Source organism: Cornus florida, unplaced genomic scaffold, assembly GCF_030987335.1.
Source record: "Cornus florida cultivar Cherokee Brave unplaced genomic scaffold, ASM3098733v1 CherokeeBrave_3.0.0_Hap2_Chr04, whole genome shotgun sequence".
NCBI classification, from domain to species: Eukaryota; Viridiplantae; Streptophyta; class Magnoliopsida; order Cornales; family Cornaceae; genus Cornus; species Cornus florida.
In genome coordinates, this window is record NW_026775574.1 from 86,323,596 (window position 1) to 86,346,918 (window position 23,323).

Below are 23,323 nucleotides of genomic sequence, written 5' to 3' on the forward strand. Positions count from 1 at the left end.
TTTCATTAATATTTGCAAGTAAAAATTCATGTTGTTATTTCTTCCTGAGAATTGAAATTGACTGACTAATCTGTGATGTCAAGAATTTTGTTTATAGATATATCTATAATTCTCTGGGAAATTGGATCAGGTATGGACTTGAAAATCTTTGGTAAAATTGCTCAATGTTTTGTGTTTTTGTTTTATTTTTATTTTAAAAATGAAAAAAAAAAAAAAAAAAAAAAAAAAAAACTGAAAAAATTCAATAAGACTTTTTTTTTAGCTTATAGTTTTTTTTTTTGGTTGATTTGATCATTGAGTGTATTCAAAAAGTCCAATGAAAGTTCAATGAAAATTTCTGGAAAAAATTCAAGTTGAAATAACATACTGTCATGCTCCTACTGGTCCCCAGAGCCCCTACCGGTTCAAGCATGTCTTTTGGCCATAAGCATATGACTGACCATCTTGAACCGGTTCAAGACTGTGGAATCGGTTCAAGTCCTGTGCACTAAAGTGCACTGCCCTTCTTGAACCGATACAAGAAGGCTGAACCGGTTCAAGAGCACGGGCTTTGGTTTTTAAAACAAGCCTCAGGCCTCATTTTTGCATACCATCCTCATCTCTCTTGCTCTCCTTCACTCCAAATCCATACACCACTCACATATATATATTCATATGCATCATATCAATTTCTTGTCATTCATCCATGATATATAATTGATCATTACATAGTCTATATGAAATTACAAACAAGAATTGAAGATTGTGAGGGTTGAAAGTTGACAAATGAGTTTGGATGAGTTATATGGAGTTTGGGATTAGAACTTAGATGATTGGTTAATCTTTTGCATTGCTTGAAGAGATTGAAGCTTGATTGACTTGGGGAATACTACTTTGCATTTGTTGATTGATTTTGGGGAGAAGTAAAGATCAAAACAAGGTTTCATACAAACACTTTTGGGGTTGCACACCAAGTGTTTGATAAAATTCCTAAACGAGTTTCAAAGCTTCAAAGTGAGAAATTTTCTAAACATCACGCCTCCTAAATTGTCTAAAGAAGCTAAAGGAAAAGGAATTGCAAATCCTAGACCACCAAAAAGGTCTAGAACTGGCATTTCTATTTAAGAACCCCAAAGTGGTTCTCAAGCTCTAAGCATGGCTCCTATTCGTTATCCTTCCGTTTCTAGCACTGGAAGGATTAAATTTACAGCATCACATTTCTATAATGAAGAGGCTTGGAGAGTGTATAACTCTGTTTACAAGGATGGGCCAATCAAAATAGAGAGAAATGTTAATCTACAGAAGCTACAAGACACTGCAGGACAAGATCTAGTGAACTACATCAAAGCTCATCATTGGCTTTATTTCACTAGACTCAGCAAAGGTGTTTATTGTTCGGATATGATTAGCTATTTCTATGCTAATATATGTAAAGTTCATGACTCCTACTTCGATGTATCTTTGTTTGGAGTTGATCATACTATTGAAAAGGAGGATATTGAAACTATCTTTGGTCTTCAGGACAGTCGTCTTTTGAGTGGACATACTCTTCCTTTGACAGTCTCGGGTCCTGATTTTTCCTGAATTGTTCCAAGGATATGTGTGCCGAACTTCTCACTTAACCGAGATAGTATTCCAGCTCGATTTCTGACAGATGAAGCTGTTTTCTTCAATCTGTTTGTTATGGCAAATCTGGGCTACTTTGGGAAGAAGGATGAACTCTCCCTTGAGCGTGCACAAGTGCTTTATTTTCTTGCTAATAATGAGTATATTATGCTTGGAGAGTCTATTGTGCAGCTTATGATGGCTCATTACAAGAAAAACTCACACAAGTACTCTTCTCCCTTCCCAATGATTATCATGGAAATTCTGAAAGCGAAGAATGTGCCAATTCCTCCAAGGGCTAATCATAAGCCTATCATGACTGAGTTAGACCCTCGCGCTTTGCACAATTCAAAAACTGCTCGTGAGAATGCTAGAAGGGCGAGGAGATCTGTTGAGGAGGGGCCATCACAGGGTTCAAAATTTACTCAGCTATTTTCTACAAGAGGGACTTTCATGAAATCCGATGCCAACCTCATATATTCTCATCTTCTTCAGCATCAAAATTCATTATTTGAGAAAATGATGGTTGAGATCCGAGATCTCAAATTACAGGTTGCTCAGCTAAGAGGACAGCCATCTGGGATTCCGGATGAGGATGTCTACAGGCCTGTGCCTCCAGATCCGTCTCTGCAAGCTGAAGATGAGGGAGATGATGAAGAGCGGGCTGAATATACAGATGAGGATGAAGAAGAAAGTGGTGAAGACTAGAGATGCTGTTTTCTCTGAGTGGTTAAGGGGACATGGTGCTGCTTTTATTGATTATTCATCATGCATCATGCCATCATGTTTTGTTTTAATTATTGCACAACTTGTCTCTGTTTTTTTATATTCCTGGAATATACTTTCATAGCCTTTATTATGCTTTGGAATATGCTTTCATAGTTTTTTTTTTTATGCTTATCCGGATTATGCTTTCATTGACTTCTTTGAGTTGGAATTTACTGTTCTAGTATTCTTTTTCTTTCTTTGTCAATTTGTTACAAAAAGGGGGAGATACCTTTCAATGAAGATGAAGCTAAAAATAATTTGGATAAAAAATGAAAACATAATTGGATATTTACTTTAGGGGGAATTTTTAAATTCTTATTTATTAAATTTCACTGGTAGTTGTTGCTTGATAGTGTGCAGGAAACAGGTCAAGTTTTGAATCCAAGACGAACAGTGTTCCTATTACCTTTAAGCAAATCATGTAATTTACTTTTCTGCTTCTTGTAGATTGCAAATATTGTTTTTAGGATTTTGTCACGAAATTGCCAAAGAAGGAGATTGTGAGATATTATTTATGTATCGGCAATTATCGTAGACATAACAAGTCCATGTTGAGTTATAATTTAAAATACTTGTCCTACAAGTCATCGAGTTCAACAAGAATTACACAACTGGGAAGGAGTTCAAACTTACCATACTTAAAGAGTTTGTGATGAAAAGGGTACGGACACTACATTAAGAAGGAATTTGAATAAGGTTGGACATTTTACACTTTCCATGTTAGTCAACAATTTTCGTAGAATGAACCAAGGCTGAAGGAATTCGAGATTCACAAGTCTGCCAACTTTGAACCGGTTCAGCTTCCTTGAACCAGTTCAAGATGTTCAAGTTTGACACACTGCCAAACTTGAACCGGTTCAACTTTCCTTGAACCGGTTCAAGATGTCCTATATACGATACAATTGCAGTTTCTTTATTCTGATTTATTTCCCAATTGGTCTAGAATTGTACCAAATCCTATACATAAAATTTACCTTATTTTCAGAAGGATTAGGTCATTCTATAATCTATATAAACCATGTCATATACATTGGTTTATGCATGGCTTTTACATTCGAATTCAGATATTATTCAAAGCCTTAGGAAGATTATTTATGCAGAAAATCAGAGTTGATTTTTCTAATATCTTTCTAGAACACATACACATATTCACCTAGATAGGTTAGAGTCGTGGTGTTTGAATCCTGATCGTGATCATACAGTTGTATCAACATCAATCAGACGAAGTAGATCTTCTTCTACATCATTCAGATCTTGAAGAACAGAAGTAAACGCAGTCACACTTTGGAAGGGTTGGAGCATTCGTGGAGTGCTGTCTGATCTACCTGCTATTCTTCTACAAATATCAAGTGTAAGTTTGAGATCAAGTTGCTGTTGGACGGGGAGTCGCAAAGCCAGAGGATTGTCAGCAGTTGGTGTGGTGTAGAACGATAAGGTGTGAGGCAGAGTCAAAGTTCAGTATACTTTATTCCAAGCATAGTGGATTGGTTTACTTTGGACTACACAAGTTCACGAGGTTTTTCCCACAATTGACATATTTTATCAACTAGGGTTTCCTCGCTAAAATCTTGGTGTCATCTCTAACTTTATATTTTGCTTTATTTTATCTGCATGTGATTAACTATTTAATTGCTAAAACATAAAATAAGTAAAGTAAGGACACATATCTGTTTTATAAAAACAAACAAAAACTTTTCTATATACATTCCGCTGCGTACGACTCACAATTTCTACCTTAATTGATTAGATATTCACGCTTTCATTTAATCATCACAAGAGACCTTGAAAATTACCTTCAGTTGGGAAGGTAGAGTAGATACCTCATCACTTTATTATGCTGACCAAATTGTTGTTAAATGAAAGTGAGTTTTGGTATAAATTTTTCAATATTCTTCAAAGACAATGATAAGGTTATAAACATTCAAAGATGGCAGCACAGTTGGTTTTACTAGATCAATGGTCCAATATTCTAAATGAAAATATTTATCAAAGATTAAAACCAAGTCGTGTTACCTTTAAGAGTTGTTAATTAGTGAAAAAAATTTCGTACATTCTAAATTATTAGATTGAGGGTTCAAGTTCAGTTAGAAACAAAATTGAGAATGTAAATTACTTGTCATGCTATAAAAATAAAGCAAAATTTAATTAGAAGAACGTGTTTAAATCCCTTGAAGCTAAAAAGGGTTTTTTTATAGGCGAGGTCACAACATTTTTACAGAGTTCAAAATGTTTGTGTTATTGCTTTTAATTTGTAAGGTCCCACCTAAAGTATGCATACGAACTACATTTGATTAAATTATTCTGGGCCATTGTAATTAGTGAACCAACATAGTAATATAATATACCTTAGTTTTGATTAAACTTGATCACCAAGTGACACATATTTAACTACTATCTAATAGATTCTCTTTGATCTAGCAAGGAACTCCTCCAACTACTAGCAAGTCTAGCATCGGACAAGGACATGATTGCACATGTAAATTTTTAAACTTAAAATATGAAAAAAAAAAAAAAAAAAAAAAAAAAAAAAGAAAAATCCTAATTTTCTTTGTTATATTTACAATTCAGAAAGAAAACATCTCATTTTATTATATATTGTGTTAAACCAGTGATTGAAAAATGTACATAAATATCATATACGCAGAACTAATCTCTTGCACACAGATTAAAAAAAAAAAAAAAAAACTTTCTTCATACAAGCATTATGACCATTGAATGTCATCTAAGTATAAAAAAAAAAAGTAACAAAAAAAAAAAACATAACAATCAGTTACTCATCATATACATATATTATTCATGACATTTGAAATTTGTTCAATTGTGTATTTGACCAGCAGAAGCACAGAGATCAACAACAAAGAATAGCCAAACGGATAAAAATTACAATTAGATGAAAGGATCAAACTTACAATATTTAATAAATATGTAGTTGTTGGGTTGTCAAAATAAAATTCTTACATTAACGATTTAAAGTTAATATATTCTCAATATATAGTTGTATTGTGAATTTAAATTTACACGGTGGTCACGAGACAAAAAAACAATGAGAGACCATGATCCATTTAGCCCACCTTGGAAGTCAAAACTCACTCTCTCTTTCTATACACACACCCTCTGAGTAGATTACTTGTTCTTAGGGAGATATCTAGAATTAATTCTCCAGACCAAGAAATTATGGTGTTCTTATTGGATATTCTATTTTACTCTCTCCCTCCATTGCTCTTCTCGGTATTCTTCCTTTTCAAATGGCCGTCCACTGTAAAAACCCAAAGAAATCCACCAAAGCTACCAATCAACGGAAACCTCAATGTTTCGGCAATTGGGAGACCCATTGTCGTGGGAAGAAGCCGAAGTTTTCTGGCCAGAGAGGTTCTTGAAATTTTCAATAGATTTCAATGGGCATGACTACGAGTTGATTCCATTTGGAGCTGGCCGGAAGGGTTGTCCAGGCATCCACTTTGCCATAACTATCTATGAGTTTGCATTAGGAAATCTTGTGCTTAAGTTTGGCGGGGACAGTGAAGAGGATTTTGATATAACTGAAGCTCCTGGTATAAGTATCCACAAAAAAAATCCTCTAATTGTTGTTGCAACTCCTTCTCTTGATAGTGTACTTACTATGTAATGGATGGAAATTGTACTGGCTAAACCTTTATAGTGATGAATGGAAATTGTACTAGCCAAATGTAGAAAAAAATAAGTGCGTGCTTATATATGAACATGATAAATCAAGAAAAATAAATGACAGTTTTTATTTTAGTAACTATTTATAAATAATGCAAGAATTAGAAACCTATTGAGGCGAGACTTAGACTTGGTTTGGTATAATGGAAATAGGGGAAAAAGAAAAGAGAGGAAATGGAAGAAAATAAAAAGTTGTGTTTAGTATAAAATGTTGGATGGAAAGGGAAGGGAATGGAAGGGTTTGGAAGGGAAGACTAAGGTATAAACATAAGTTATTCTTCCAAAAATAGGAGGAAAGGAAAGGAAAGTTAATATTTTTAATGAAATTTTGTTATTGCTAAATTTGTCTTTATATCTATAAGAGAAAAATTCTACGAAAAATAGTATGATTGTAAATTCATTACATTAGTTTCCTTCCATTTCTTTCTCCAAACATGATTACTATCATTTTCTTTTTTTTCCTTTATTAATTAACTAAACAGAATAAGTAACTATCACTATCCTCTTATTTTCTTTTTTCTTTTTTTCCTTCCTATATCTTTTCTTTTCTTTTTCATTATACCAAACATACCCTTAATTAACTGTCTTTAATAGTGCTCTTGTCCAGTAAGAGCGTGTTACTGGTGGTACTTGGCCTTTGGTTTAAAGATACATTGGTAGCCTTCAAACAGTACATGGCCTTTGGTGTAAGGATACATTGGTAGCCTTCAAAATGTGCACTAAGAGAGAATAGACTGCAAAATGTCTACCTTAATTTCTTTACTACAAATCTCTACCTTAATTTCTTTAGTGTATGTTTGGCAATCATTTTCATTTTACGTTTTTGTTTTCATTTGAAACTGAAACAATATTTTTGCCACAAGTGTATTTAATAGCGATTAGAAGCGTGTTTGCTAATATAAATTTAATTGTAAGTTTATTTTTTTAAAGAAAAAATATAAAAACATATTTGATAAAAAAGTATTATAAATTTAAAAATTAAAATGATTGATTAAAAGGTCATTTTTATATTTTTTTTTAGGTACTGTAATTTGATGTTTTCGATTTGATCGCCCACAAACACAATACTATTTAAATTAGAATAAAATTTACCCAAGACCATTTCGTGTTTTGCTTCGTCGACGTCTCCGATGAACTCTAAGCTGGAATCTATGGGGCATTCATGTCTGGATCTTCCCCTCTCTATATCAGACGATCTTCACCATGGCCGTCCAAAGGATTCAACGTGGATTAACAGGGAGGTGTCTTCGGGATTCGTGGGCGTGCCTATCAATTCAGCGTGTAAGGTGGGTTGACAGACCTGCGTGCTCCTTGAGCCCATCAAAGGAATTTGGTTTATGAAAGATGACCAAACATTGGGCGCATGAAGGATCCAAGTTGTGTAACGTTGGATGTACAATGTAGTAAATGTGCCTTGTCCCCTGCTCACACAAACACACCACATGATAGGGGCAAAATGGAGATGGTCCCCTTATGTGGGGCCTAGAAATTTATTTTTATGGGTAAGAAACCCTAATTTTGAAATTTGAATGGTTAGAGACAATGGGCCATGAGCCATGAGCCATGAGCCATGAGCCTTTACTGTTTTTAAATTTAAATTGTGGAGCGTAGGCCTAACCTCATGAGGGCTACACATTCGCCCAGAAAATGATTACGAGTATTTGTTAGAAAAAGACAAAAATCATAAATCGTCATTTAGTTTCTGGATTATAAAATGAACAAATCAGTATCACAATTATTCAAATCGTGTAAATTAACTCATGAAACTCAATTCTGACCACTTTTCGGCCAACTTCATTGTAGATTTACAAAACTACCCATTGAAATTATAAATAAAAAAAAATTGAAAATAAATGTTGTAACCCTCTTTATTTGTCGACAAATCTGATCGGCTTTAGAGGATGGTCTCCATCATATTAGAGGCTGCAAAACAGAGCTTGTTGATTATTAGACTTGTTTCCGATTGTGCACTATGGTTGTGGATGATGGCCATCCAAGAAGTATGTTGATGGCTGAGAATCCGGCAAAAAACGATGATGGCGACAGTGAGACTGAATTGGCGATGTGCAATTTCAGGTAAGGATTCCTGGTTCGGCCGGCTAGTGCAACGATGGCGATGGCAGCATGGGCCGGTGATAGGCTGTGGAGAGGACTAGTTTGGCTGGCTGGTGCAGCGATGACGATGGGGATGGCAGCATGGGCCGACGATGGGCTGTGGAAAGGTCGGTTGTGAACTTGTGGCACGGCACCGGCACCGGCTCCGGCTTGATCCCTAGGCCCTTTTCTCTCTCTCTCTCTCTCTCTCTCTCTCTAAATTTCTGATCCCTCTTTGTTTCTTCTGATTCAACCCTTTTGTTGTTGATTTTTATTTTTTTTTTTTTTGTCTCAATTGGGTATTATAGAAGAGTCCAAAAAAGAATTAGAAAATTAAAATGAAGGGAAGTGTTTATGAGAAGATGTTGTCACAGAAGCTAAAGAAGAAGAGTAATGAGAAACAGAATGTGAAGAAGAATCGATTCTTGAATACTGTGAATGTTTTGGGAAGACCGATAAGGTTTGTGGTGAATGAAGGAGACCTGCCCTTCGTTTTTTTGTAAGGGCAATTTTGGAATTAAAATAATAGGACAGGTCACATGCTAACCTTGTGGGTCGAAAAGTGACTGGAATTGCGTTTCAGAAATTAATTTACAGTGATAGTTATAGTATTGACTTGTTCATTTTGCAAGGATGGTGGTGGTAGTTATTTATTTATTTTTTTTTATTTATTTTTTTTTTTATTGCCTCGGAAAAATCACATTTGCACTGATTCAAACCATCATTGAAAGATATTTTGACTTGTATTTTTGCCTTAGAAAAATCACATTTGCACTGATTCAAACCATCATTGAAAGACATTTTGAGACTTGAATGGCCACGTGGGGCACTCGATCTAGTTGAAGAACACAATCACCAGGTCCAACTTATGTCTTGAACCTATGTTTGAACTAAACAATTACTACTTCTGCCCCTTTTTAATAATTCATTTTTGATTTTATAACTTTTTAAGGGGACATAAAATTAATGCATTGTCCCTTTTTAAAATTACCAAATTGTCCTTTTTAATTTAAATATATAGTTATAAAGTTTGAAATTTTTTAAAAAGATAAAGGACAATGATGGAAATATAAAGAAAAGATGATTTGACTTTTCAAAGAGGAGAACTAATTTGGGACATGTAAAAAGAGAAAAATGGACTACTAATAAGGGATGGAGGGAGTACTACATATAGCCACGTCGGCTTCTCAAGAAACAAACATAATAAATTTTTATTTTTAACAATTTTATTTGTCTATTATTGTCTATGTTTTGGAGTTTTTCATCTTCCCACCAAATATTTTTAAATAATTGTCTGGTTTGTTCCATATTACTTCTTTTAATATTTAATTTTTAAATAATTCTACTTACTCCCCTCTTAAAATTATTCACTTAGTCCTCGGATTTATTACTCTCCTTCTCCTACTAGATTGTCCTATTACATATAAATTCAAAATAAGAGTATGTTGTGATATTAAATTCTTTTGGAGTATAGCTTACAAACATCAATTTGACTTACTCCTCTCATGAAAATTACATAATAAATTTTTATTTTTTATTATTGTCTATGTTTTGGAGTTCATCATCTTCCCACCAAATATTTTTAAATAAGTGTCTGGTTCGTTCCATACTACTTCTTTTAATATTCAATTTTTAAATAATTCTATTTACTCCCCTCTTAAATTTATTCACATAGTCCTCGGATTCTCCTTCTCCTACTAGATTGTCCTATTATATATAATTCTAAAAAAATGATATTTACACCAATGAATTTAGCCTATTACTTTGATAGAATCTATGTGGCACTTTAGATGTCAAAAACAACTACCTGTGTTAGTATTTCTCTAAGTTAAAGGCACAAATATTTTTAGACGAAAGTACCCATTCAAAATATGGGGACACTATTGGGGAAAATTACTGTTCTTTCACTGCCAGCTTGCCATCAAACGTGCATCCTTGCACCATCGCTGGCTCGACGCCGCCGTTCGGTTCTTATTCAGTCCTCCGTTCCAAGCTCACTGTCAGTTCTTGCTTCTCCCGCTGGACCGTTCATGAAACGTCTCTACAGATCTCTGCTCAGTCCTTCTCCGGTGACCTGTCCTTCTCTCTGCTGGATCTCGTCTCAGTCCGGCACCCTCACCGAACCAGCCGGCGACCTGTTCTTCTCTCTGCCGGATTCCCATCTTTCTCACGCGACCCGCGGTTCGTTCTCATCGTTGTCGCCAAACCAGTTCTGCACCGTCACCGGTAATCTTTTCTATTAGTGCGTTCATCACAGAACGTCCAGTTCATCGCCGCCGCTGTTCCATCACAGGAAGATGAATCCGTATATTCTTTCTCCTTTTATTTATTATTATTATTTTTTAATTATTAAAATTACTTACGTGGACTGCCACCTATGTTCTGCCAAACAAATCGGCCCATCTATCACGACCCATAATTCTTTGGAGTCTATGTTGTGATGTTAAATTCTTTTTGAGTATAGCTTACAATCTTTACTTGTTAATCAATCCACGTTTCTTGTTTAAAAAACATTTTGACTTACATTTTATCTACTTTTAAAAATGATCAAGTCTTCATCTATCTTTTGAAAAAAGGTACGTATTCGGTATTATAAGATTATATGCCGCAAAATCTAGGATAGCCTTTCCATCATCAAAACTATTTCCAAATCCATGTCCACTGTATATATATTTGTAATTGGTACTCAGACACTCCTCTAAAGAATTTTTTGCACCTAACACGAATCTATCTTGAGAGTTGATATTTAATAAGGTATCAGGACTTGAGTCTCTTTGAACTAGACCAACTCATTCGGATTTATGAAATTAAATTTTCGTTATTCCACAAAGTACATTATGGTCTTAAATATATGTACAAATATTGAAAATATTTTACACACAATAACGTACAAGTGTATAAGCATTGTGACTAAATTTTAGATTTTGACACTTTCACTCTTGTTCCCGGTCAATGGGACTTAGGTTTTGATGATTGTAGAAGAAGGTTGTGTGTTACTGCCCCAACTGCTACTTCTGGAGAAGGTGTTAATAGAGTTTTTTTTTTTAGTTAAATGATAAGCTTGTATATATGAGAAGAAAGAATGTACATGGAGTCCCGATTAGGGAGAAGAAACATCAAAAGAGTGACCACAAACATGGTACACCAAAAGATATACAACCAAAACAAATTCTCTAACATGCAGCAGTAGCTCCTCATAGACAAACTATGTATCCAAGTAGCTGCAATGTGTACTGCAGAGCTACAAACACTTCCCCATTCTAAGGGATAAGCAAGGATTGACCACAACCCTGCTGAAAAAGTAGGTGGAGTTGAGAGCAAGATGTGATCCTCTTCATGTTATAGCTGTTTTTAAGCTTAAGTGATGCAAGCCTTGCTCGAACACAACCTTTAACTTGTGCAATGATGCTGCTAGAAGAAGATGCTTGGTTCCTAAGAGCTCTTGCATTCCTTTCCATCCAAATAAAGTAGACAGCTGCAGCCTAAAGTAACTTATGGAGAAGGAAAACACTTGAGGACCAGTGAGATGAACACCATTGGAGTAACTCATTCCAATTGCTTGGCAAAATGAAGAAACCTGCAGTTTCTTGGACAAACTTCCAAATGTGTGAGGTAAACTCACAATTGAAGAAAAGGTGGTTAATTGATTCCCATTCTTTGTTACACAGGTAGCAGCAATTTGTGCAGTGCTTGTGGAGAACAGGTTTGGCATAGGGGTTAATAGAGTTACTGTTAAAAAGGTATCATATTTATGGACCCCAACAAAAATTGAGTCTGCCAATGCAAATAAAAAAAGCTTTGTATGCTATTTTTAATATAGTTGTCCCATCAAAGTTTTTTAGGATCTCTACTTACACTGCTTAGAAAGAAGCATGTGGGATATATTTGAGGTTACCTACGAGAGTGTTGGGTTTTTGAATTAAATGTATGTACAGTGTTCTGCAGAAGATGGACATGTTCAAGTTATTTAGAACTAGTTCAATTGGGATGAAAATTGAAGATGAGCCTATTCAAATTATTTGAAGCAGTCTAACTAAGGTGAGGTGCAGATTCAAGATAAGAGAAGGAATTTGTGGCATATTAGGTTTCTATTTTAGAGTTGTGACTAATACAGTAACTTATTGTAGGCAAGTCGTGGAATTCTTGTCGACTCTATATGTACATAGAGATGGATGAGGGAGGGAGAGAGAAAATGTAAGGAAATGGTGAGTGTTGTGAGAAGATGAGAGAGTATATCTAGCTCCCGAGTACAAGACGTAGTCTCAAAAGAGATGATAAACGAGTCAGTGTGATTTTAACATTGGAATATTGTATATAATCTTTCTTGATTTATAATAGTGAATATTCTCTCTCTATAGACATAATTCTAGAATTAGGTAAACCATATAAAATATTGTGTCATGTTATCATCGTTTGCTTTAAAAATTAAAAAACTACTACTAGATTATAGTTTCTGATGACAAGTCCATAAAGACTAAATTAGGCCATGCTCTTTTATTTTGAACTAGAGTTTCAATCTGTTATCTGTTGAACCTAACTGTGGAATTTAAGAAGATCATCAGCATTACTCGGAAAAGTCCTTGCAATCACCATCCTATCTTCATTCAATGACGACTTACTCTCAAATCAAATATTTTTTTTCAAACAAACCAACTAGCAAATAGACACTTATAGCTTTATGACTCCACACCAATCAAAACAATTCGATCAATAATACACGTTTAATTCTGACATTAAGTCAAAATGGGTTAAGATAGTTCATAGCACACTAATACTTGCAACATAAATTATTTTTTTATTTATTCAATGTTTAGGTTTTTCCTCATACATTTTTTAATGGCTCGATGCCTTATTTATAGTTATCGATTGAAATCAAGTTGGTTCAGCCAATGTCGATGATTGAGATCTCCTTCATCATTAACGGAGTTAGTTGAGTTGACATCGATGGTTGAGATTTGTTTTATCATCAATAATAGATTTTATTTATCCCCTTGAATGTCAAGATCTATGTACGAATTTATTTTTTTATTTTATTTTTTTTTGGTGTATAACAGTTAATCTGTTGAATGAAAATTTAATACCTTGTATTTCACTTGAAATTAAAATGTAGCAAGATATATGTATCATCATCATCATCATCATCATCATCTTAGCATAAATTGAATATGGTATTTGTTAAATACCGGGACTATGTATGAATATGACATTGTTTTATTACATATGCTTACATAGTAAATTTTATTGCATTTCATCATATTTTATTATATGATTAAATTTAAAACCACAACATTTTGTTATGTAATTCGAATGTGCAACAGCAAAATAATTGAGAAATTTCTCAAAAGTCTTAATTACAAGCTTAATGTCATCATAAAACCCCAAGTCAAATGAAAGTGAGAGAATATGATAGGTTTAGAAACATTCAAAGAAGGCAAGAGTTGGTGTAATATTTTAAAAGAAAACATATTTGGAAGATCAGTTTATGTCCCAATTTGTCAAGATTCTTTAAAGACTATGGTAAGGTTACAAATTCAAAGATGGCGGCAGAGTTGGTTTTACTACATTCAAAGATGGTTCAAGTCCTGTTAGACACAAAGTTGAGAGTGTGAACATATAGTCATATGGTTACATGGAGACTTAAACAAATATAATATAAATATAAATTTAATTTAGGAGGGATATTGACACTCCACCTTTGTAAAATGATTCTTCTAATTTTAGTAAATAATTATTTATTTTTAAATTACACAACTACCCTTCTAGATATTATTTGTCTTCCCCTTTCTCTCCCCATCTTTATTATTTTTTTGTCTCTTGACAAAAATAAAGAAAAGTAACCAAAAAAATAAAAATAAAAATAATAATAATAATATAATTTATCTATTTTGACAGAACTTGAAAATAAAAAGTACAAACACAACAAAGAACCCAAAATATATGTATGTATAGATTATATATATAATCTCAATTGAATAAATTTTATCTTTTGGCATGAAGACAAAAAAAAAAAAAAAAAAAAAAAGGAAGGAACTTCTCTTTATTGAATAAATTATGTATTTTGACAAAAAATTTAAATAAGTAAAATAAAATAAAATAAATTTGAAAGATGAGTTATCTTTGTTGAAACATTATCTCTTGGGGAAAAAAATTTATTATATATGTTGAATAAATTATTTCTTTTGACAACACTCCTCCCCCGCCTCCTCAAAAAATAAAAATTAAATAAATTATCAAAAATAAGTAATCTCTCCTGAATAAATTATCTCTTTTAACATAATCTAAAATAAAAATACACTAAAGAAAATAAATAAGATAAAAAAGTTTAAAGTTTATAGTATAAATAATAATTATTGTTTTTTAAAAATAAGAGAAAGTGCATTAATGAATTTAAAAACTTTTTTGTTATTTTTTTTTTTGGAGGAAAAAAATTAAATGAAGTAGAAATATAAAAACATGAAATGCGAATATCACCTCCCTATAATTTAACAATCAAATTGAGATGATAAACATAAAATTATAAGATTTAATACATATATACGTGATTGTTTTTTGTTTGAATGGTAAATTTAACAATCAAATTGAGGTGAAAAACATAAAATTATAAGATTTAATACATTGTTTTTTGTTTGAATGGTAATACATGCGTGATTTTTACGTTGTTGATGATTTAAAATTTTTGCATTGACAATTCAAAGTTATTATATTATAAATTTAAGATAATGTTTAGCTACTCACTGGTGAATAGGGTGAAGCTACTCACTCCTATGTGATCCAATAATAAAATAGCACATCATATTTAATAATAAAATAATTCACACCTAAAAATACTATATACGTTTATTTAATGGTTGATGGACAATACTTAGTTACTTACTGGTGAGTAGGGTGAAGTTACTCACCCCTATTTGGTCAAATAACAAAATAGCACATTACCTTTAATGATAAAAAAAATCAACACCTTTTTCTGCTTTCTCGGATCAACCATTGAATAAACGTATATACTATTTTTAGGTGTGAAATATTTTATTATTAAATGTGATATGTTATTTTATTATTGGACCACATAAGGGTGAGTAGCTCCATCCTACTCACCAATGAGTAGCTGAGCATTATACTTAAATTTATAATTGTTGTGTTGTGGATTGAAATGCACGGACCAGATAAAGAGGAAAAGGAGAAGATCCTAATCCATTTAGCCAGGCCACCCTAGAAGTCGAAACTACATATACTCCAAGTAAATGTCTTGTTCTTAGGAAATATGTAGCTAGGATTAGCTATCCAGAGCAACAAGTTATGGTGCTCTTATTGCATCTTCCATTTTACTCTCTCCCCCCATTGCTCTTCTCCATATTTTTCCTTTTCAAATGGTTGTCCACTTCACAACCCCAAAGAAATCTACCACCTTCTCCACCAAAGTTCCCAATTATCGGAAACCTCCACCAACTTGGCGTGTTCCCTCATCGCTCCCTCCAATCACTAGCGCAAAAATATGGCCCCATCATGCTGCTTCACTTCGGCAGCAAGCCAGTTCTAATCGTCTCCTCTGCTGATGCAGCTCGCGAGATCATGAAAACCCATGATCTCATCTTCTCAAACAGACCTAAATTGAGCATTGCCAGTAGAGTTTTCTATAATAAGGACGTCGCATTTGTTCCTTATGGAGAGTATTGGAGGCAAGTAAAAAGCATTTGTGTGCTTAACCTTTTGAGTAATAGGCGAGTTCAGTCTTACCGTGGAGTGAGAGAAGAAGAAACAGCCCTTTTGATCGAGAAGATCAAATCAGCTTCTTCTTCTTCTTCTTCACCAGTGAATCTGAGTGAAATGTTGGTTTCACTTACGAATGATGTAGTTTGTCGGGTAGCCTTAGGGGGGAAGTACAGTGAAAGCTCAAAAAGTGGTAGGAAGTTTAAGGATCTTTTGGGGGATACTGCGGCACTATTGGGTGAATTCAGTGTGGGGGACTATATCCCTTGGCTTGTGTGGTTGAATCAAATCAACGGTGCGAATGGTAGAGTCGAGAAAATTGCTAAAGAGCTCGACGAATTTTTGGAGGGTGTGATTGGCAAATCTTGCATAAGTGTCAATGAGCTTGCATTAGCAAATCTTATTCATAAGTTTGATTTTACATTGCCAGATGGGACAACAGAAGAGGATTTTGACATGACTGAAGCCCCTGGTATAAGTATCCACAGAAAATATCCTCTACGTGTTGTTGCAACGCCATGTTCTTTTGCTAGTCATGTACTTGCTACATAATGGATTGAAATTGTACTTTGTAAAACTTTTGACTAGTATAAAAAATAAGTGCGTGCTTAAATAAAGGAGGCAATATTCCTACTTTACTTTTCTACGATTGAACTACTCTTAAAAAAAAAACGTCACTTCTATCCCTAATTTTATAAATAAATAATTTTTTTTTAAAATTCATAATTACCCTTTTAGTTAATGAAATGCATCTTCTAACTCTCTCATCTCCCCAATTAATGTTTTGGGTTACTTCTAACATTTTCTTTCTCTACTTTGTATTAATTATCTTCTCTCTCCTTAGGGTTTTAATATCGATCTTTGTATGATGAAAAAATGGAGGAGTTTATTGATATTGTTAGCAAAGAAGCATGTAAGAATTATCAAAACTTCATGAGCCTCTTAAACCTCTTGAAGTAACAATAATAGTCATTGTTGCACTTGTTGTAGCCATGTCGATTTATAAACCCATCAAACTTGTTGTACCTCTGCCTCGGGGCTTGTTTCAAATCATACAAGCTTTTCTTTAACTTGCATACTAGTTTCAATTTCTCTTTGACTGAGAAACACTTCGATTGCCTCTAGGTCACCATAGAGAAAATCAATTTTCATATCTAACTGCTCAAGGTACAAATCCTCTGTTGCAACAATGCTTAGGACCAACCGAATGGTAGTCAATTTTACAACCGGTGAAAAGATGACTATGTAGTCAAGTCTCTCTTTTTGATGAAAGCCTTTGACTACTTATAATATCAACTTGTAGCACTTGGAACCATCATGTTATTCTTTGACCCTGTACACCCATTTGTCGTGAAGTGCTTTCTTCCCTATAGGTAACATAGCTAACTCACATGTATTGTTAGAAATAAGAGATTTCATCCACTACAAGAAAAATGACTTTTTACCACGGTGAAAAAGACTTTCTACCATAATTTTGAATCGTGATAGAAATAACCGTGCTTTCTACCACGATTTTGCACCGTGATAAAAAGTCGACTTTCTACCATGGTGCAAAACCGTAGTAGAAAGTCTATTTTCAACCACGATTCCGCACTATCACGGTTTCGCACCATGGTAAAAAGTCTATTTTCTACCACGGTCCTCCACCGTGGTAAAAAGTGTTATATAATTTTTTTAAAAAATAATAGTTTAACCCTTATGAAGCCTCTTTTTTTTCTTCCCATGATAGAAATAATATGATAGTTTTTACCTCACATTAAGCCGATGGCATAAAGTGTGTATGTATATATATATATTAAATGGGTAACCTGTCGTCCAACAACATATATCACTCATATCCTACTCCACATACACAACCAAATTGCAACCAAAGGCATATATATATACAACAATCACCTCAAATTAATCCCAAACATTCATTAAATAATTTGAAGTACAAAGTTTCCATCATTGTTAAAAAAAAGAACAATCACCAAAAATTAATCCAAAACATTCATCGAATAATTTAGAGTACAAAGTCTCCATCATTGTTAAAAAAAAAGAAAACCAAGTGCTAACAAAAAATTGCAAAAAGAAGTAGCACCGCCAAGCTTGCCCAACCATCTTCATTCACTGTGCCAACAAAGGATGATCACTAAGGAAGTTAGGCATGTGGTCACTAGCATTACCACCAGCACTGCTAACCCTGAAATGGATTAAAATTAAGATTGTGATCATTAGAGCAAAAGAGCTCCCTTAATTAACATGGTAAAAAACCAATATTGCAGTTGCTAACTAAATGCCAGTTGAACAAACCTTCTACCCAAGGTAAATAACCAATGTATTTATCTTATAAGCCAGGGGAAAAAAATTACCCTTATGCTAGACAATACATAAGATCTAACAATGAACTATTTGTTGTTTTTATCATGAGCATAAACTCATTATTCTTTTATGGAATGGGTAAAAAAATTATGAACAAACCTTCTACCTAAGGTAAATAACAATGAACTATTTGTTGTTTTTATCATGCATATCTTACATGTCCTGTTATTCTTTTATGGAATGGGCAAAAAAATTATGCATTATAAGATTTGCTTAGATTCTCAAAAATTGAGAGGAAAGAAGAATAGATGTTTGTGTGTGTGTGTGTGTGTGTGTGTGTGTGTGAGATCCACGTAATACTGGGAAGAATAAGCCCAAATCTTAATAGAAAAATAAAGCCCATTATAATATATTAATACACATGTTAATATAAAGACATCAAGAGATATATTACTAATAAAAAAAAACTTTCACAACTACCTTTTAAATTTTAAAGTAGATAGAACTAGTTTGGCCCCCCAAACAAAAGTTGATGGGTCCACCCCTGATTCATAATAAAAAAAAACCAAACCAATAAGATAACAAAACTGCAAATGTTAAAGACATCAATCGAATGAACACAAATACTATGCAGTATCCAGCAATGTCAAAAGCATAACCAGATCATTATGAACTTAACTATAATCGAAAGACCTAGGAGCCAACCATATCATAAATAGAATATGGGAGAACTAACAGTATTGTAGAACTAACGCTGTTTAAGTTTGGAAATTATATTTATATCTTTCTATATATCACAGTATACACCAAGACTAGGTTTTGTCAGACACAATTAACTAAAAAGAACTTCACTTTAGCCTCTAAAACATATATCAGGACAACGATCACATGCAAACCATCCTCTATTAAAATTATACCAAAAAACAAAAGCTAAACTATAATCTAATCATCATGACAGAGCGGTGTGGAGGAGACTGTATACATGCATGATTATTCTTGACATCTAGTCAAACTTGCGAGTGAAAAGAAGAAAGAAAAGAAAGAGTGCATAAAATAATACTTACAGTTCTCACTTTTCGTACGGGGGGTACATAACAATGTCAACTTAGGATTTTAAATTCATTAGCACATGGACTTCCACAATACAGCTCACCACCTGTTTAATTTTAATTTGGTTATCAAACAGGATAAAAAGCACTCAGACATTATAATATGAAGTTGAAAGACAAAGGATAAGCAGACAATTTCTTTGAAAAAAGAAGAGAAATGTTGGTATATATATATATATATATATATATATATAGAGAGAGAGAGAGAGAGAGAGTTAAAAAAAATGTCTATAGCACAAGATTGTTGACCAGGTATTAGAGATGAAGCTGCACGTTCAGCTTTTGATTGCATGTGAACTAATAATGAAGGACAAAAAAGCTCATGGACCATCTGTTCAGTTTATTTGTTTAAATGGAACTGTAGTTCATTAGCAAGACACTTTAGTGCAAAAATATAACTCATAGTGCAAAGCCAAAATCAGGCTTTGAATATATGATAAAAGGAGAATACTCGAACACAATTTTCATTTAAAAAATAAAATACATATTCCCAAAATTTTATTTGGGAACAAATTACAATTTCTCCTACACTATTATGCAGAGTATAATCCCTTAATTCCAAATGAGAGTTCCCTGGGCATATATTTCGATGCTATGCAGGTCTAATTAGGGGTATACAATGGACCATCATTTCCATCTTACCACCTTGGCAACAAATAAAATTCCATACATTAAAAAGGCTCAAAAATTATTCTGCATTATTACATATTATTTGGACCAACTAGTTAAACCAATGAATTATGCATGTTTTCTAAAAACTATATATATATATATATATATATATATATATATATATATATATATATATATACAAAAAAAATCATTAGTTAAAACATAAAAGGAACCTCAATTGGGGAAGGAAATAATAAATAAACAAAAAGGAAAAGAAAACAGTTACTATTCTGATTTTATAACAAAAGGAATTATGGTAACACAAAAAGACCCCTTAATCAAATGTAACAAGATCAGCTAGAAACAAGCTTTACCATGATCATTGCAATATTTGGAAAGAGACTGTAAGGTTTCACAAATCAAACAAATCTATTGAATATATTATATAAATTTCATAATCCTAAGTTTCAATTGGATTAATTAGGGGTTGTGGTTTAAGAGAGCACCTACCCCAAGCAACAGTGCACTCCTCGCTACTCGCACTTGCTTGATTAGCTTGGCACTCAATGCCTAATCAAAATCAACACACATCCAAATCACACAGCATATGCAATAACAATGAAGAAAAACCTACACAAAATAACACAACCAAAAGCTCTTACAGAGATCCATGATATGGTTCCTACAAATTGCACAGGTATCCACAACAATATCTGCAGCAACCGATACACAAATCAACTCAAATTCACAATGTATCACAAAATACACAATAAATTTCAAACTATTCACACACAAAAACAAATGCATGGTCACATATTCCTACAATCACAATATTATATATATATATATATACGGACCCCAAGACCAGAGAGCTACGGCACTCCATTTTTTCATCTCGAATCGCTTGGATTTCTTGGTAGCAGAGGGATCAGAGGGAGGTTCGGCGACGGTAGATCCATCGTCGGCGGGCACCTCGCTACGTCGGTGTCCATTAATGGGGCCTAAAAGCGGGTAATGTCAGATTCTAGGTTTTCTCTTCCTGAGTATGTATGTATCTATGTCAAGAGAGAAACGGAGAAAGATAGACAGAGAAAGATAGAGGGAGAAAGAGGAAATAGAGAGGGTTCTGATTCTTGTAGATTTTGTAGTTTGCAGTTGCAGAGGCAGAGAGAGGGCAAGTTCAGAGTTGAGAACGAGAATAGAGATAGAGGCGATTTCGGAGGTTGATCTGATTCTTGTAGATTTTGTAGTTTGCAGTTGCAGAGACAGAGAGAGGGCAAGTTCAGAGTCAAGAACGAGAATAGAGATGGAGGCGATTTGGGAGGTTGATCTGATTCTTGTTGATCTTGTAGTTTGCAGTCGCAGAGAGAGGGCAAGTTCAGAGTTGAGAACGAAATAGAGATGGAGGCGATTTGGGAGGCGATTTGGATTTGCGTGTGGTAGAGATGGAGGCGATTTGGGAGGCTGAAATGATTTGCGGGTGTGGTCTGTACTTGTGTGGTCTGAAATAATCCACCTTAAAATTTTAAGGAAGTAGCGGGAATAAGACCCGCGTTCAGAATATCACAAAATTCACTTTTTATAACGGTGTAAAATAATTCATTTTCTATCACGATTATAAATAGGGGTAATTTTACTTACCTCTCATGAGGTTAGGCCTAATTACAGGTGATATTCCTTACGGTTCAAAATTTACACTGACCTCCCTCCAAACTGACCCGCATTTTATTCCGACCATTGACCATGTTAAATGACTAAAACACCCTCTAGTATTTTATTAATATCACATAAAGAATATATTTTTTTGATATTACTATATTGTCCCTAATATTTTATTAATATCACATTAAATTATTTTATTATTATTATTTTTTTTTTTCCCAAAGTAAAGTATATTAAATTATTTTTTCTAAATCACAATCAAGGTCAAATAAATATATATATATATAATTTTAGGGCAAATCATTTCAGCCTCCTTAGTCGCCTCCATCTCTATTCTCATTCTCAACTCTGAACTTGCCCTCTCTCTTTCTGCAACTGCAATCTTGATTTTGTGTAGGGTTTCAAAACTCATTAGTTTAAGAATGAGGCTCGCTGCTCAGAGAGATGGGGGAGTTTCAAAGGGGGGTTGCCCCTCTCTGTCAAATGGATGATCCCTGAACTATATATCAATCAAAGGTTGCGACGAAGACAGGGTCATCGCTTTGAAACGCCCTAGAAGACATGCCGGGATCGGACTTCTTCTCCACATGGGATTTCATGGCGAAGCCCTGCGACTTCGCCGGTGTGTATTGCGACGGAGACAAGGTCATCGCTTTGAATCTTGGTGACCCGAGGGCCGGTTCGCCTGGTCTGACCGGACGCCTCAATCCTGCAATTGGAAAACTCTCCTCTCTCGCCGAGTTCGCCTTTGTCCCGGGTCGGATCATTGGCGCTCTTCCTGAAACTTTACCTCAGTTGAACAACCTAGTGTTTCTCGCCGTCAGCAAGAATTTCATCTCCGGTGGGATTCCGGCAACTCTAGATCAGCTTCGTGCTCTACGAACCCTCGATCTCAGTTACAATCAAATCAATGGAAGTATTCCTCAGTCGGTTGCAGGTCTACCGGCGTGGTCAAACGTCATTCTCAGTCACAATCGTCTCTCCGGTTCGGTCCTGACGTTCGCGTTACAAACCCTAACCCGCTACGACCTCAAGCACGACGCACTCTCTGGTTCTCTCTCACCCACTTCATTCTCTCCTTCACGACAGTACCTTTCATTGTCTTAGAACCAATTAATCGGACCCGTGGATCGGCTCTTAACCTGGCTTAACCAGTTGAAGTATCTCTACCTGAGCCTGAACCCGGTAACATTCCCTTTCATTGTCTTGGAAGAGATGAAGATGAGTTCACGGGTATTTTTTTTTTTTTTTTCCTGGGTATATAGGTTATTTTAATACAAAACTAAGGGTTAAAATGTCTTTGCAAATATAATAAGGGCAAATGTGGTATTGCATAGTTAAAAATAGCTGATGTCATCAAAAATCATCATTGACCGGCATTGACTTTCACCGGAGGGGGCTAAGTGTTACAACGGAGCAAACCTTGAGGAAGGATAGTGTAATTTTTGAAACGTTAGGGGTACTGCCTGTAATTACGTCTAACCTCAGGGGAGGTAAGTGAAATTATCCCATTATAAATATAACCGTGGTAGAAAATATAATTACTACCACGGTTATATTTATAATCGTGATAAAAAATGAATTATTTTACCACGGTTATAATTACTACCACGGTTTTTCCTTAACCGTGATAAAAACATCTTTTACCACGGTTATTTTAAAACCGTGGTAAAAAGGGCGTTCTAAAAAACTGTTTTTCTTGTAGTGAACTCATCTCTCATTGCAAGCTCCAACTTACTGGCATCTTCAGCCTAACATGCCTTATCATAGCATTCAGATTCACCATCATCTATGAGTAACAA

The 23,323-nt window shown here is 34.3% G+C and overlaps 1 protein-coding gene, 1 long non-coding RNA gene and 1 pseudogene across 2 annotated transcripts; 2 read left to right on the forward strand and 1 right to left on the reverse strand.

Moving 5' to 3' along the window:
• Nucleotides 1–15,408: 15,408 nt before the first annotated feature.
• LOC132303794 (cytochrome P450 736A117-like) lies at nucleotides 15,409–16,451 on the forward strand. The gene has a single exon (XM_059801219.1). It carries the CDS (start codon nucleotides 15,424–15,426, stop codon nucleotides 16,384–16,386), a length of 963 nt encoding a protein of 320 aa, XP_059657202.1. The 5' UTR covers nucleotides 15,409–15,423; the 3' UTR covers nucleotides 16,387–16,451.
• A 1,280-nt stretch (nucleotides 16,452–17,731) lies between these two features.
• LOC132303795 (uncharacterized) lies at nucleotides 17,732–21,436 on the reverse strand. The gene is made up of 4 exons (XR_009481334.1): nucleotides 20,717–21,436; nucleotides 20,370–20,572; nucleotides 19,203–19,294; nucleotides 17,732–18,019 (listed from the first exon to the last, which is right to left on the reverse strand). It is a non-coding gene; the product is annotated as an uncharacterized LOC132303795 (long non-coding RNA).
• Nucleotides 21,437–22,067: 631 nt separating this feature from the next.
• Nucleotides 22,068–22,994, forward strand: LOC132305274 (LRR receptor-like serine/threonine-protein kinase RGI5; annotated as a pseudogene).
• Nucleotides 22,995–23,323: the final 329 nt, after the last annotated feature.